Source organism: Piliocolobus tephrosceles, chromosome 20 (assembly GCF_002776525.5).
Source record: "Piliocolobus tephrosceles isolate RC106 chromosome 20, ASM277652v3, whole genome shotgun sequence".
Classification (NCBI taxonomy): domain Eukaryota; kingdom Metazoa; phylum Chordata; class Mammalia; order Primates; family Cercopithecidae; genus Piliocolobus; species Piliocolobus tephrosceles.
Genome location: NC_045453.1, coordinates 3,439,396 through 3,455,037, shown reverse-complemented (window position 1 = coordinate 3,455,037; position 15,642 = coordinate 3,439,396). Strand labels below are relative to the sequence as shown.

Genomic DNA, 15,642 nt, shown 5'->3' with positions numbered 1-15,642 from the left:
ATGGGCAACTCACTGTTTTTGGACAACTTTGCCAGCTGAGCCAAAGTCAACATTTTTGCCTGCTTCCACTCACTGAATATGTGACCATATATGACTGGGCAGAGCAGTAGGGGATAAACTGGGGAAGAATATTGGGGTTGTAAACTGGCTGTCCACAGACACATGTGGACCACAGTTGTAATTGTTTGGTAGGTGTAATTTGAATCTCTATTTTTCTCTTAATCTAGTATTTCTCTAAAGTGAGATATACTCTTTCCAATTAGTCACAGGCTTCACCTTCCCTAATGTCTTAAGACAACTGGCTCCACTCACATGTTATTAATCAGGTTTTTAAACCCTTATTTGAGGAATATTAAGGATTGAGGATGCCTGAGACCTTGTAAATGCCAAGGGACCCTTGGGGCTATGTGACCCTTGGTGGCAGCTACAGGCTGGTCAGGCTATAGAGAGGAAAACGGAGTGGAAAAATACTGTCTCTCGGATGCCCTCCCCTTCTTCTCATTCCCCCCTTCACCCCCGCACCCTGCTCCAATCAGAATGTCTAGAGGCGATGGTGAGTGGCCAAAGTCCCTTTAATATCCCTGAATTGCGTTACAAGTAATACTGCTGGAGGTGGGGAAGGGATGGGGGTTTGGGGGTGAGTTGGGTTAGGAGGGAGGAGGAGCGCCAAGCGCTCGTACAAAATATGGCCAAAAGGCTTAGCATGCATGGAAAATTATTGCTGTCAGAAGTTCCTATTTACAGGGTCAACACCCTCCATAATTGCTTCTGCTACCCCTCTCCCTCCCACCATCCCTGCAGCCTCCCTTCCCGCTGGGCCTGGAGCTGAGCAAAGGCCCATTCACCCCTCTGGAGCCCTGGGGAAGTGCCCCTGCTGCAGGGGTGCCTCCAGTCTCCCCCTTCTTTTGTGGCTAAGAGGAGGGGAGAGGAGGATCTGAGAGTCCAGGACTCCTGCCCGCAAGCTGGGTGCAGAGCAATGGGGCAGAGGCGTGTGCTTAAAGCGGAGGGGGCCGGGGCCCGTGCGCGTGGAGGTGTGTGCTTCGGTCCTCGCCCGGGCATGCAAAAGCGCAGCGGAGGAGGTAGTGGCGGCCAACGGGCGGGTGGCTGGCAGCCCGGCCCCTCTGTCCGGGAGAGTTGCATAGACGTGGCCGGGAGAGAGCGCCCCTCCCGGGGAGCAGGCCAGAGGCCCCAGCGGGTCCGGGGCTCAGTCGGTCCCTGGAACCTGGGGTCCCTCGGGAAGAGGAATAAATAAGAAACAAATCGAGGAGGCTCCTCTCTCCGGGCCGCCTGGAGTGGCAGGGTAAGGTTCAGGAGGGCGGGGACCTGCCCCACGCCTGGACCTCCTGATGCTCCCTCACCCCACAAGTTGAGGGTCAGCAAGCTGCCCCCCCCCATTCTCGAGTCCCCTTCCTTAGTGAGTGCGGGCTCTGGTGAGGGTGGGTTTCTCCCGAGACGCGGGGCTGTGTGTGGTGGGGGCAGCCTTCTGTGGCCTGTGCTGTCCCTCTCCTTGCCTGGCTTCCTGACCTCCCAGTCCAGCTGGGGAAGCCAGACTGTCCCTGGGTGAGGCCAAGAGATTAAATAGAATAATAAATAGATAAATAAATAAATACACAAATAAATAACTGGAAGGACCCAGCCGGACGGGGGAAGGGCATTGGTGAGGTGCTCCAGACCTCCCCCCAACAAGTAAGGAAGGGGATCTGTGGCCCTGGGGATGGGGGAAAGTGCTCAGAGAGTCTGGGGGTAGGGCAGCTGGATTGTGGAAGCCCAGGTTGTGCCAGGGAGAGAGAGGGGTTACATTAGGGGGCAGGGCCCTGAAGTGCCCCTCAAGCCCCCTCCAGGTTAGGTAAACTCAGAGGGGTGAGAGCTGCTGGAGAGGTGAGGGGATCTGGAGCTGGGGCTGGGAGTGGGTGATGAGATCCCCATGGACTGAAGAGAGTAGGAAATGTGTGTGGGAGTGTGTGTGTGTGTGTATGTATGTATGTATGTATGGCCGGACCTAAGGCCTGAGCATGGATGGGATCAGGGACAGATTGGAGACTTCAAGAAGGGTGAAGATTAGATCCCCAGATGGGCACACTCTGGGAGACTCAGCAGAGGCCAGAGGGATGGTCTGGGGTTGGATTGTGGTCTCAGGGCAGCAGGGCCTGCGTCCAGGTATGGATGGGGAAACTGAGGCAGGTATGGGCGTCAAGGGTATAGGTATGCGGCTTTCATTGGGGGCTCCAACAGAGGAATGGTCAGAGAGATTCAGCTGAGAAGCGACAGAAAAGATCTAGAAGTTAGAAGAGCAGCGCGGGGTCTGGGCGGGAGAAATTTCCGGCTCTGGGGCGCAGGAGAGGTGCGGACCTGGTGCCTGAGTTGGGAGCCTTGAAGGCGCGGACAGGGGGTCAAGGTCCGAAGAGTGGCCGGAAAGGACGCAGTGGGTAGGGGGACGCTGGGGAAGACGGTGCTGGAAGTGAGTCGTGGGTTTGGGGACTGGAGAGAAAAGTTCAGGGCTGGTCAGGGGTCCCCACGAGAGGGGCATGGGCAGGGAAACGCAGCCGGGGGTGGGCGAGGGCGCTGCGGGCGCAGGTAGCGGGCCCGAGGCGCGTGGAGAGCGAGTTCCAGGCGCGCGGGCGAGGCGGAAGGCTCAGCTGGCCGGCCCAGCAGGGGTCGGCGGGGGCGGCTCGGCCCCCTTGACGCAGGCTGCCTCGCAGTGCTTGTGGAGGTAGGACTTGAGCGCGAAGCTCTTGTCGCACTGGCGGCAGCGGTAGTGCTTGAAGGCCGAGTGCGTCTGCATGTGCGCGCGCAGGTTGGAGCGGTCGGCGAAGGCCTTGCCGCAGTGCGCGCAGCCGAACGGCTTCTCGCCAGTGTGCGAGCGCATGTGGCCCTGCAGCAGCCAGGGCCGCGAGAAGGCCTTGCCACACACGCCGCACTTGTGGCGCAGGTTGTGCGTGAGCACGTGCATGGCGAGCGCGGGCATGGACACGTAGGCCTTGCCGCACGTCGGGCACTTGCGCGCCAGCTGGCTGTCCAGGCTGCGGTGCGTCTGCTTGTGGCGGCTCAGGTTCGACGACGTGGCGTAGGTCTTGCCACACTCGGCGCACGCATGCCGGTGCCCGCCGCCCGCCTGCGCCCCTGCTCGCCCTGCGCGTCCCCCAGTGCCCCCCGCGTCCCCCGAGCCCCCCGCGTCCCCGCCGCCTCCGCCCCGCCGCCGCCGCGAGCGCCCGTCCGAGATGAAGAAGGCGTCCATGGAGTAGCTGTCGGTCACGGCCGCCTCCCCTCGGAAGTAGCGCGCCGACAGGCTGGACTGCGGGCTCTCGGGGTCGCTGTACTCCTCCGGCGCCGCCGGCGGGTACGCGGGCTCGGCCGGAGCCAGCTCCAGGCCCGGCTTCTGATCCGCATCGTAGCTGCTCGGGGGCAGGCAGTGCGGAGCGTACCCTGGAGAGGCGAGAAGTGGAGGGGCGGTGAGAGGAGGCGCCGAAGAGGGTTTCCCGCTTTGAGCAGGTCATCCTATGTGCCCTGTAGCTCAGCGCCCCTGTGGCAGCCCCGACAGTGGTGGTCTCCGAGCTGCACCTCAGCTCTTCGTGTCAGACAGCCTGGGTTCAATTCCTTCCTCCGTCGACTGCAGTGCAAATAGCCACCACCCCATCCTACGGAGCGTGGGGCCGGCACGGTTCTACTGAGCGTACCTTCACTATCAAGTGCTCACAACCACGGAGTGATGGTCTTATTATAATACCCACTCTACAGGTAGAGAAACTGAGGCACAGAGAGATGCAGCAGTCGGTCTAACCTTAGAGTAAGTGATGGAGCCCTTGCCAGTGTGACCCTGAAGCCCATGCTGTCTCTATTCCAACAACATTCTGCCATTGCAGTCCTGTGACTTCTTTGGATCTCAATTTTCTCATCTGCAAAATGCAGCTTGTGATTGGACACCTCCTTCCAGGGTCGTTGGAAGGACTGAGTAAAGTGACGATAATAAACATGTATTAGGCTCTTACTGTTTGCCAGACTCTGCCTCAGTGCTTTACACATGTTAACTCTAATCGTCACAGACCCAAGGAAGTCAACACTATTGTAATCCCCATTTTATGTGTAAGGAAATTAACAAAGAGGGGGAACATACAGTAATTGCTATATAAATGTTAGCTATTATAATTATGCTTTTTACTTGCTTGGAGATAGTCTCCTCCCCCACTACACTGTGAGCTCCCTAGGGTTGGATCTGTATGCCCAACACATGCCTGGCTCAAAGTAGGTGTGTGATGAATAGATGTTGCACAAAGGAATCACAATCCAGTTAGACCCACCTGCCAGGGTTGCTGGAGCATTTAAGAGGGGTCAAGTGTGTGGCATGTAATAGGTGCTACAGAAAGGGGACTTCCTCATACCTGCTCCCAAGCCTGCTTTGCTCTATGCTCCTCTAGAAGTTGTTGGGAGTCCCCAGTGAGAATTCACCTTCCCCTCATCCTCCCACTTAACTGGAGTTAGACCAGGAATCCTGTCTGCCAAGGGTTTGAGTGATTGGTGGGTGGGCAGGCTGGGGTCTCCCAGGGGATTCCATAGGGGGTTCTTTTAGGCAGGGGCCATTCTGATTTGCCTCTGCCTCCCATGGCCTAGGCTGGTCCTAGCACCTTCCCTGGGACCCTGGGGGCTGGGCTCCCTGTCGAGTTTCTGGCAGACAAACTTTTCATCCTGGCACTTGATGAGCAAGTGATTCCATTGTTCTGTGATTCCACAGAACAATGAAGGTTAAGTCCCTTTCAGAGGTTTCCCAGCTGGGGAGTGGGATTTGACCTTCTCCTGGTGACCCCTGAAACCGATAACCACTCCTCCTTCCCCTCTCCCCGTAGCCTCCTTCGCTGAAGTGAGCAGGTGGAAGAGGGTTTTGTAAGGGGAAACAGGATTCCAAGATGTTCAGACTTTTCGCTGGGTATTCTGGTCAGGTTTGGTTCCCTACACAGCCTGATTCAGCCTCCAGGCCTTTGCCTCTCATCTGGCATTTGGGATGGACACAGGGTGAAGTCTGTGTGCCCCTGAAAGCAAGGGTGTGCCCTCATTTTTATCTCTGTCCCTTCAGCAGCCAGCACAGGGGCCTCTGCACAGAGAAGTGATTGTGGATCGAGGAAGTGGATGACCTAGTAGGGAGGAGCTCTGTGCTTGGATATAAAGGGGGATAGTGATAGTGGCAATTTTTTAATCTGGGGAGAGGAGATGCCCAGCCTCTCCGAACCCTGTGTCTTCCATCCCATCTGCCTCTGGTCTGGAGATCCCCCTGCTTCCCACTCCAGGAACCAGGCCTGGTACTCAAGTCCCAGAACGTTCAGGAGTGTTGTTTCAGACTGAGTTAAATACCTGTCAGGCACTCCCAGACCCCCCTCCTTCTCCTTCTGTATTTCCTCACGTTGTAATTCCTGGTGATGATAATAATAGCTAATATTCATTGAGCACTTACTGTCTGCGTCAGTCTCTGTGCTAAGTGCTTCGCTCCCATCATCTCACTGAATCATCACGAAACTGCTCTTATCACAGATAAGGAAACTGAGGGACAGTGTGGTGATGGCCTTTGCTCCAGGGATGGAGCAAGGATTGGAATCTACTGCCCCCTTGATTTCCCACATAGTGGGAGGTCCTCCAGGAAGGGGCTGTGGCTGAGCTCTTCACCTCCCATTCCTAGGGCCCTAGCTAGTAGGCACTTAATAAGTATTTGTGGAATGAGTGATGATGATTTGCGAGGCCAGCCTCACTCCCCAGCCTAGCAGGACCTGGTAGACAGTCCTGTCCACCCGGTCTCAGGGCAGGTCTGCACCTCATGGGGCCAGGGCCATGGAAGGGGAAGGGTGATTTGGTTCTCCAACACAGATTCCATCTGGGTGCCTTTGGGCAGGTTGTGCCTTGGGTCCTTTTTTTTTTAATGGGATTTATTTGGAGGGGTGACTGATCATGTAACCAGTGCCTTGCATGTTCTATTATTAAAGAAGGATGACATATTGGATAAGAGTACAGCTTTGGTGCCAGACAGCCTGGATTGTTTTGGCTCTACTATTCCCAGCGGTGTGACCTTGGACAAACGATTTGGCCTCTATGTGCCTCCACCATTTCAGTAAGGGGTCGTCAGTAAACAGACAATATATAAACAAATAATAACCAACACTCCCAGAGCACTTCTGTGTCAGGCACTCTTACACGGGCTTTCCACACATGAATGTACTCTACCCTCATGACGCACAAGGTGGTACCATTTTACAAAAGAGGAAACCAAGGCACAAGGAAGTTAAGTAACAAGCCTAAGATTGTGCAGCTAATAAGTTAGAGTCAGGATTCCAGCCCAGTGGCTGGCACATTTTAAATCCACCATGCATGTTGGCTGTTACTGTGAACAACAATAACAATCTCCCCAGATGGGTTTCTGTGCTGCAGCTTTCTTGGCGTCTGCCCCAACACATTTTGCTGCTCCTCTCTGGGCCTCTGTTTCCTCACCCAGGATGTGTAATTTCTATTTCACGTTCTGATGGGAAAATTTCTGGTGCATAGTAGGAGCTCCCATCAGTGAACCAGAGCGTTCTCAATGAGGTGCTCTGCCCATGGCGCCCTCTGCTGGTGGCCCTCAGCACTGTTGACTTTACTCCTGTTGCAAGGGGCTCTTTGTAAAGAAATAGGGGCGCCTTTAACAAAGGCTGCTCATTTGTCTAGGGAGGGATGCAGAATTGTCTTCAGGATAGTAATTGTGAGCCCAGACCAGACACCCCGTCAGTGGATTTTGGCATGGGTTGAGAGCATCCTATGAGAGTTTGTGTGGTCATGTTAGGAGGAAGTGGTTCTAACTTGCTTTGTGACTGTGGCCAGGTTGCTTAACCTTCCTGGGCAGAATCTATACATGAGAAAGATTGACTGGAATGGTCTAAAGACCCTTTCTGCATCATGGCTGAATCAGTCCCTCCATGATGCTCTTTGTCCCCTCCACTCCTCGCTCCTCCAATTCCAACCCGTTTTCCTCAGATTCACAGACCATCTCCCTATGCAACCTTGGGCAAGTTACTTAACCTCTTTCTGCCACACCTGTATAAGGGAGTTCATAATAAGGTTGAATAAATGAATGCATGTAAAGTGCTTAGTACAATGCCTGACACATAATAGCTGCCCTCTCGAGCTGTTATTATTGTTGTCGTTGGTAGTATTCCAACGTTTCCTGGTGATATCCTTCTAATCTGCCAGAGAGTAGGAGATACACATGGGTGTCTTACGCTGCTGTGTGATCTTGAGCAAACCACCTCACCTCTCTGAGCCTCAACCCTAGAGACTTCTTTAGGAGACTAAAAGCCATACTTTAACCTGATGCATGGAACCCAGATACGTACCCTCCTCTGTCCTAAGGGTGACTATAGAAGGCTGAGATACCTATCCTGCAACTGACAGGGTGAGACAGGACTCTTGTTTGGGTTCCGACAGAGATAGGGATGGTCTGGGATTCAGAGAAAAGAGAATCTCAGATGAGATCTCTCATCCTGGCCCTTGAATTCAGACCCTAGCTGTGTGACCTTGGGTGAGTGGCATAACTTCTCTGGGCTCAAATCCTCCATTTGAGGAATGAGGACCAGAGCCACCCATGTCACGTAGGGATATGGGGAGGGACCAGAAATACTTTGGAGATGTGCACATGTCTCCTGGGAATGACTTGGGTTTTCCCTGCCCAAGAGTCTTGATATTTTAGGCTGAAGGTCCAGAATCTATCTTTTTAAAAATTAGTACTCAAAGGAGTCGTGAAAGGTAAATTTATGAGAATTAAGGTGCTGGGCCCTCTGCAGACACTGTCTCATTTAGCTACCTGACCCCGTGGGGGGATGGAGGGGCATATGTAACAAATACTACTACTGTTACTGCTGGTGCTTCCAACTAACACCAGCCTCCCTGTAAGCCAGATATCGCCCTGTGCCCAGAGGCCCAGAAAGGGGAGAGGATTTGCCCAAGGTCACTGGAGAGGGAGGTGGCAGGTTTGAAACCTCCCAAGGCCTGTGTTTTTTCCAAAACACCAGAGAGGGCATGGAGACTTGCTGGGGAAGAGAGCTTCAATTGGTGGGGGGAGGGGTGGTGGGGAGAGGGGTGGTGGGTGCTGCGCAAACACTCCCACAGTTAGGCTGTGGTGGGGTGGGTGGGGGCATGGGGTAGTAGGGGCGTGGAGAAGCTGTTGTGGAAAATGCTTCAGGCCCTTGTAAATATTTGTAAATCATACTGAATAACAGTCATGCCTATCACTTATTGAGCACTTACTTCGTGCAAGGCACCCTGCTAAATACTTTGTGCACATTAGCTTACGTCTAAGGTCACTTTCCTCCGTGCCCTTGTTCTGCAGAGGCTGAAGCCCAGACAAGGGCCTTGACCCACCTCAGGTCACAAAACAAGTTCTCTTCAGAGCTGGGTTGGCCTCCTTTTCTTTTCTTTTCTTTTTTTCAGTCTAGGACTCCTTTCCCCAGTCTCTCCCAGACTCCCAAGGTGCCAAACTTTCTCCAGGGAATTCCTAGCCTCAGCCTCGCCTCTCTGTCCCAAAATGGGCAGAAAAAGACAGGGGCCTGGTGGTGGGCCAGCTTCCCAGGCGGCCCACTTTCCTGAGGAGGGCTGGGCCCTGCTGGGTGGTGGGGGCTGGAGGGGCTGCTGTATGGGTATATTTAGACCTGCTTCTTGCTGTGCCAGGGCCTCGGGCCTCGAGAATCAGCTCCAGCCAGCTGAGCAGAAAGCCAGGTCTGTCAGCAGCAAAGCGGGATAAAAATAGTTTCTCCTGTCTGCTCACAGAGCTGGGCAAAGGGGCTGGGTACCTCCCCCTCCCCTTATTATAGCATCTTTGTTAGCAGTTCCCTGGGCACTGGACCAGAAATGACACCCACCTCCTCCAAAGGCCTGGCAGCTGGTACATCTGCCCACGGGGAGGAGGTCCCTGAGTCCAAATGAGCAGTGGACAGAGTGAGGTCTGGCCCAACATGACCAACGCTGCACGGCTTGGGGCTGATGCCCACTGACCCAGGTCCAAGGAACTTCGAGACAATTCCAAGGCTCTTCCCCACCACCCCCACCTCTTGGAATTCCCCGTATTCTGGTCTTTCCTGACTGTGACCCAATTCCTGTGGCCTGCAGGGAGGTCCAGAGCTCTGCAGGAATCAATAGGAAAGATTTTTCAGGGGGGTGTGGAGATTACAGTGAGTGGCTCAGGGTCTTCAGTTGCCCATGCTGGTTGGGGGAGCTGTCTCCTGCTCCCTCGGGGGGATCTCCAGTGGGCCCTTTCTGGGCTTGCTTCCGGAGACAGGGTGTGTTGCGCAGTGCTCCAACTCCTCTCCCGGCCTCCTACTTTCTGCTCTGCCCCCCGTCTCTCTAGAAGGCCCATTCCAAACCCCTCCCTACCCAAAGGCTGGCAGTAGACACTTCATTGCAGGGGAGTCCACAGGTGGGAAGGAGACCAAGAGGCCCGAGGGACCCCATCTCTCCTGGCAGAGGGCCTCCAGGCTGTGGGCGCCCCTAGAACCTGTGGATGTAGCACCCACCAGGGAGGTGTGACAGGGCACCCCATTTATGCTCTTGTGACTTCGGGCAAGTCATGGCCCCTCCGTGACCTCAGTTTTGCCTCTGTAGGTTGGAGTGAATCCTCCCCTGCCCCCCCCCGCCCTTTGCCCACTGTGGATTTGTGTGGCCAGAGAGTGCCTTTGGGATGTGTAGATTGCTGCACTGACATAAGGGACTTGGTGTACTCTCCCGCCCTCCTTCAGAATCAAAGACTGAGACTCTCTAAAGTGTGGAAGCTCAGCTCAGGACCCTCATGACCCTCTCGTAACCCCAGGCTTTAGAGGAAATCAGGGGTTCCCAGATTCCGTATCTCACATGGGTCTCATCATTCCACACGTCCACTGAGCCCTGTTAATTCACAGGAAAATTAGATTTCTGGGTCCCTAGAGGGTCAAAGCTGAAAGAGATCATATTCAACTGTTTGATATCATGAAAGGGAAACGGAGGCTGGGAGGAGAGAAGAGACTAGGCCAGGACCACCCGGAAGGCTAATGGTGAATCTAAGACTTGAACTCAGCCCAGCCTTGAGAATAGATCTGGACATGACCTTGGACTGGAAACTGGGCCTGAATCTTGATTCTGGACCCAGCGCTTTGCCCTGGACCTGTTCATAGATATTGAAATTTGAAATTGGACATGGATTTGTTCTGGATAGCAGACCTGGACCTATAACCTCAGACACTGACCTTGTACCTAGTCCTTGGGCCTGGTCCTATACCTGAAGTTTGACCTAGGCATTGGACTGGGACCTCAGATCTGTACTTGGATGATTGGACTGAATGTTAGACCTCGACCTAGACTTTGACCCTGGGCCTCTGACTTGTCTTTAACCCAGACCTTGGACCTGGACCAAGGCCAAGTTACCAGGGAAATGGGTGGTTAGAGAAGACTCAGATGGGCCTGCTGTGTGTCCATGGGCACCTCCCCAGACTTCTCTGTGCTCACTCTTCCAAAAGATTGGGGAAGCCCTTTTGCATCACTGCTCCCCAGAGGAACTTTCTGAGGTGTGGAATGGATGTGTGGCAGCTGAGGACATTGGGCCGGGCTCCCAGGCCTGGCCTGGAGCGACTACTTGGCGCCATCAGAGGGAGTGAGAGGAAGTGGGCGCTGGTTTAATGTGGTCAACTAGATAAGCCCATGGGTAGAAGTAGGAGAGTTTCCTCAGCTTGCTGGGGGAGGCTTAATGTAGCTGCAGAGGGCAGACAACTGCGTTATTGGATTGGCATTGATCCCTCATCTGCCTGGGTTGGATGCACTCTGAGAGGGCATGAGGGCAGGACGGGGTGGGGATGCAGAGGAAGGGGGGCCTGGCTCCCAGCTGGGGTTCAGAGTTAAGGTAGAGGGGAGGCAGACACTCCAAAAGACATTCTTGGCAGGGGCCCACAGAGACCACTGACATGCATATGGGTGGGCCACCTTCTCTGGGGTGGCTGAGAGTCCAGGATGGGGGCTCTGGTCTGGGGAAGGCCTGGTGGAGTTGGAGGGTGAGGTTAGCAGAGGGTTAGGATGATGTGAGTTGGCATCTCCCAGAAAGACTGAGTCTGTGCTCAGAGTCACCCAGGGGAGAAAAGGGGAAGGGAAAGCAGTGGAGGAGCAAGAGAGGGATCTTACTGGAGGGGACAATGAAATTAGATCGATTCCCACTTATCAGGGAGCTCTGCAGAGAGACCTGGTGCTTTCTCCATTTTGGGGGCTCCCCTTTCCTATTTAGGGGTTCTGTGGGCTTGGGGGGACCCTGGAGCACAGACACACTTGCTGCACCCTCTGCTCTGCCTGGTGGTAGAGCTGAAAGGGAGTAGGAAGGCAGAGAAGAACATTGCTCGTGCGTGCGTGTGCGTGCGTGTGTGTGTGTGTGTGTGTGTGTAGGAGGAGGACGAGTCCTCCAGGAATTCTCCAGCATTCTCAGGCATTCCCAGAGCTGGGGTACTCCTCTTTAATTTGGGGTTCTGCATCTTTATCAGCTAGGAGCCTGTGGGTTCTCTGCCCTCCACATTCATAAGCTCCCCCAATCCTTGCTCCCCCCACCCAGGTTTCCCTCCCTCCAGCCTCCTCCTGACCCTGCAGCCCGAGCTGCAGGAATGGCTTGTAAGAAGATCTTTCTAATAACTGGAACTATCTCCAGCCCCAGGCCTCCCCCTCCCTCCCTCCCTCCCTCCATCCCTTCCTTGCTTCTCCTCCCTCCCTCTCCTCATCTTCCCCCCTCCTCTCTTTCTCCTTGTTTACCCAGCACACTTACACACGCTGAGAGAGAAAAACGTCGGCTCAGCAATTTTTCACACTTCCCTCAAATGCTCAGCAAGGTTATTTCCGGCAGAGCGGAGACAACGGGCCACTAGGAGCCGGCAGGCTTTCAGCAGACCCCCAGCACCCTCCACCCACCCAGGGAATAAGGGATCCCTCACTGCCCAGTCTGGCCACACCCCAGGGAGGGAAGAGGCCCCCGCAAACAGGACAAGGCAGACTTTGTATTTCCAAGTCATACCTAGGCTTGGTCTCTGGCACTGACTTTCCACTGCAGACACTGCCAAGGTGGCCAGGCCAGGGTACCTGTCCTCAACATGGGGTAGCCTACCGAAACCAAAGCCAAGAAAAATGCCTGATCCCAGAAATGCCGCTACCCTCAGCCAGGTGGCGTATGTTCAGTGGAGCCCTAAGGAAAACCTGACAATGGCCTCCCAGCCTCCTGTTAGACTCCTGTGCAGGCATCTCCAGTGCTTCACACTCCATACTTGACCTTCACAGAAGCTGAGCTTGTCAAAGTTGGAAGGATGCTTAGTTTATGCCATCAAAACTCTTTCACTGCTGGGGAGGCTGAGGACCAGAGAAGGGAAGGCGCTTGCCCAAGGTCACACAGCAAGTGAGAGATCTAGAGCCCCGGCCTCCAAGTTTCAGGCTATCAGGACAGCCTCAGGATTCCTGAGAGGTGAGGGAGTTGGTCTGGAGCCCCATGGGGAAAGGGACAAAGACAGAGGTGGTTCTAGGGTGTTAAACCCAGTGGAACCTCTGCAGAAACACCCTGCTGGTGGCTCTGCACCAGCCCTGCTTCCCACTATTCACTCAGGGGCTCCTTTCAAAGCTTTTTTGGACTGAATTCAAGGCAAGGCATTCTCTTGCCTCCCTCCTGAGGAACAGCCTGCAGTTTTGGCTGTGAATGGGAAATTCTCTGGGCTTCTCTGGGTTTCCTCAGCTGGCCTGGGGACAGGACCAACGGGGCTTCAGGGGCTGGAATCCCAGAGCTTTGTGTCAGTCCCTTAAGGGATCCATATCCCAAGCTTGCAGATATTTCAGTTTCCACCAGCTTTGAGCACACACTCTCCAGCTTTGGCATGGCCCCAGGTCCACCCTCTGTCCTGCCAGCCCTCAGCCCAGCTCAGCCATGTCCCTGGGCTTCTGTCCTCCACCTCAAGAGGCCCTACGATCACGAAAAGAGGACAGTAGAATAAGGGACATGTGGACAGAGGAGAAGGGGTTTCTGTTAATGATCTGGGGGAGGTTAGGGGATGAGGGGCTGTAGCTGTATCCCTGATCACTCTGTAACTTCTTTGACCTTGATGAGGTCACAAAGCCCTTTGCCCTGCACTCTCTCTCTCTACCTGGTGTGGCAGAGTGATGGAATGTGGGTGAAGTGCTTGGAAATCCCAGAGGTGGAAGCCCCCACCCTCCCAGACTCCTGTCTTTGCCATCTCAGTTCCCCCCTCATTCTCAGCCCTTTCTTTTCTCCTCTCTCAATCTCTCTCCCCACCCCCATTCCCCCCCCACACACACACCCCAAAGCTGCCACATGTGATGTCAGATCTCTCACTACCAAAAGAATACCTCCTCTCCAGACACCTGCCCTGGTGGGGGCCATCAAGGGAGAACCCCTTTATGATCCCCTTGGTGGAGGATGGGATCCACAGAAGCAGTCTCCACTTTCCCCTGCCCTCCAGAGATCACCCCCTTCTGCACCTGAATGACCTCTCTTGTTCCTCAAACCCTTGTCCCTGCAGGAACTTATTCTGAGAAGAGATGGGAGAGAGAGAGAGAGAGTGTGTGTGTGTGTGTGTGTGTGTGTGTGTGTGTAGTAGGGAGGGGGCTTACGAGGAGCAGCAGGGTTGGTTCTGGAGGGGGTTTGAGAAGCTGGGGATGGGGAAGAAGTGCAATCCAGGGGACCAGGAGCCACTTTGGGGGAACCCCTCCCAGAAATCCCCTCTTTCTTGCAGTCCCCAGGACAGGCCCAGCCTTTGGCAGGCATGTGGCTGAGGGTAACAAAAGAGTTATTGAGAAAGGGGGTCTGAGAGCACTTGAGTGACATCGGCAGGGGAGCAGGTTTGAAGGGAGGGAGGGCGCCCCCAGCCACCCCCAGGGAACCAACCCTGTCTCTCCAGGGACTGAACATCCAGGGCTCTTTACCTTCCCCCTCCCCAGGCAGCCAGCTTCTCTTCCTCAACTGGGGAGAGGGGACCCTCAAACTGCTTTGTGCTTTAGTCCCCAGCACTGGCCCTTCATGAACAGACCTCTGTCTGTGTTCTCTCGCCACCCCCTCACTCTAGCCTTATTTGAGGGCCACAACTTTCAAAGTCCCGACTGGCGCTGGCTGCGGGATGGGCCGACCCCGCGACTTTCCCTTTGTACGACCTAGCCCCTGCCCCGCCCGCACGCACGGCCCTTGGAAAGCCCGGGAGGCGCCTACGGCCAGAGATATCTCCTCCCGGGGTTTCCTGTCGCACGCGCCCCTCCTCGTGGCCCAAGTTGGGGAGGGCCTCAGCTCCCCTCGTCTCTCCTCCCAACCCCCCCGCCGGGTCCCACTCACCGTTGTCCCCAGGAGGCCCCCGGGCGCCAGGCAGCACGTAGGCTGTCTCCAAGGGGTGGTAGGTGGGGGCCGGCACCCCGCTGCACTGGAAGCCGTCCCCTTTGATCTTCTTTACCAGGAAGGAGCGCGGCATGGTGCGACTGGCGGGGGGCTCGGCGGGGGCAGTTGCGTGGGGCCCCGGTTGGGGGAGGCGGCCAGCCGGGCGCGATTGACTGTCCGCGCTGGTTTCAGCACTGGACAGCTCCCAGCGGGCGGGCGGGCTGGAGGCCGCTTGGAGCCGGCACCGGTGGCAGCGGCCCCGGCTCGGGCTCCGGCTCGGGCTCGGGCTCCCGCTTGGGCTTGGCGGCGGCGGCGCGCAGACAGGGGATCGCAGGAGCTGTGCTCAGCACTCTGGCTGCCGGCTTTATATGGGACGCAGGCTGGAGGAGATCAGGTGGTCCCCTAGCAATGGAACTGTTCAGCGCTCTAATCCATCAAATGTCCCCCAGGACAATCGCTCCGCACACGTTCCCCTGAACCGGCGGCGGTGGGGGCAGGCCAGGCACAGGGAGCAGCGAGCAGGCAGGAGGGGAGAAAGTGAGGGTGAGAAAGGCGCAGAGACAGAGAGAGACGGAGAAAGGGGAGTGAGGGGGGCGGGGAAAAGAAGAGAGACTCGGAGGAAGACAGAAAGAGACATACAGGGAAAGGGAGACGCACACGCTGAAAGAGGTAGAAATAGAAGCAGAGAGACCAAGATAAGGACAAAAAGACACAAGAGAGAAACACAGAGAGAAGAAAGACAGAGATGGAGAGAAGTAGCAACACACACACCCCCACAGGAGGAAAAGAGAAATCCAGGCACACAAAAAGGAAGCCCCCCAGGGATGCAAAGAAAGGGAAAGAAAAGTGCAAAATAGGGGCAGAAGACGAGGGGAACGGAGGGAGAGCGGTCCCGAGCAGGCGGGGTTCAGGCACATGGGGCCACAGGGAATGGGATGCAAAGAACAGAGTGTGCACTGGCCAGCAGCGACCCTCCCGCCTCCAGTCCTCTCCCTCTCCCCCAGTTCTGAAGTGGCCAGGGTGGACACTCAGCTTTAACTAGAGTAAGTCTCCCCTCCTCGCTGCTCTGGCTCCCACTGGAGCCCCCTGTTGGGTTTGGGGTTCAACTTTCTTCTTCCAGAACTGGTTGCGGGGGGAGCAAGTCCCCCACGTCGATGGCTGGCCGCGCTCAGTTGGTCCTGTTCCGGTGCCTAGCTCAGGCGGGCGCTGCAAGAGGAAGTGAAAATCGTCCAGTAATTAATTTTCCTGCTGCCGGGGGGTGGTGGTTTTGACACATC

General features: G+C 55.6%; 1 protein-coding gene across 1 annotated transcript; it reads right to left on the bottom strand.

Moving 5' to 3' along the window:
* Nucleotides 1-554: 554 nt before the first annotated feature.
* SCRT2 (scratch family transcriptional repressor 2) lies at nucleotides 555-15,111 on the bottom strand. Its single transcript, XM_023220359.3, has 2 exons — nucleotides 14,327-15,111; nucleotides 555-3,423 (listed from the first exon to the last, which is right to left on the bottom strand). Exons 1-2 carry the CDS (start codon nucleotides 14,457-14,459, stop codon nucleotides 2,633-2,635), a joined length of 924 nt encoding a protein of 307 aa, XP_023076127.1. The 5' UTR covers nucleotides 14,460-15,111; the 3' UTR covers nucleotides 555-2,632.
* Between the last annotated feature and the right edge of the window lie 531 nt (nucleotides 15,112-15,642).

What these genes read in the sequence shown, in the direction of transcription:
- SCRT2 (XM_023220359.3), bottom strand. Translation starts at nt 14,459, where the DNA reads ATGCCGCGCTCCTTCCTGGTAAAGAAGATCAAAGGGGACGGCTTCCAG. An exon ending in GGGGCCTCCTGGGGACAACG is followed by an intron (nt 3,424 to 14,326) that starts GTGAGTGGGACC and finishes TCGCCTCTCCAG; the next exon opens with GGTACGCTCCGCACTGCCTG.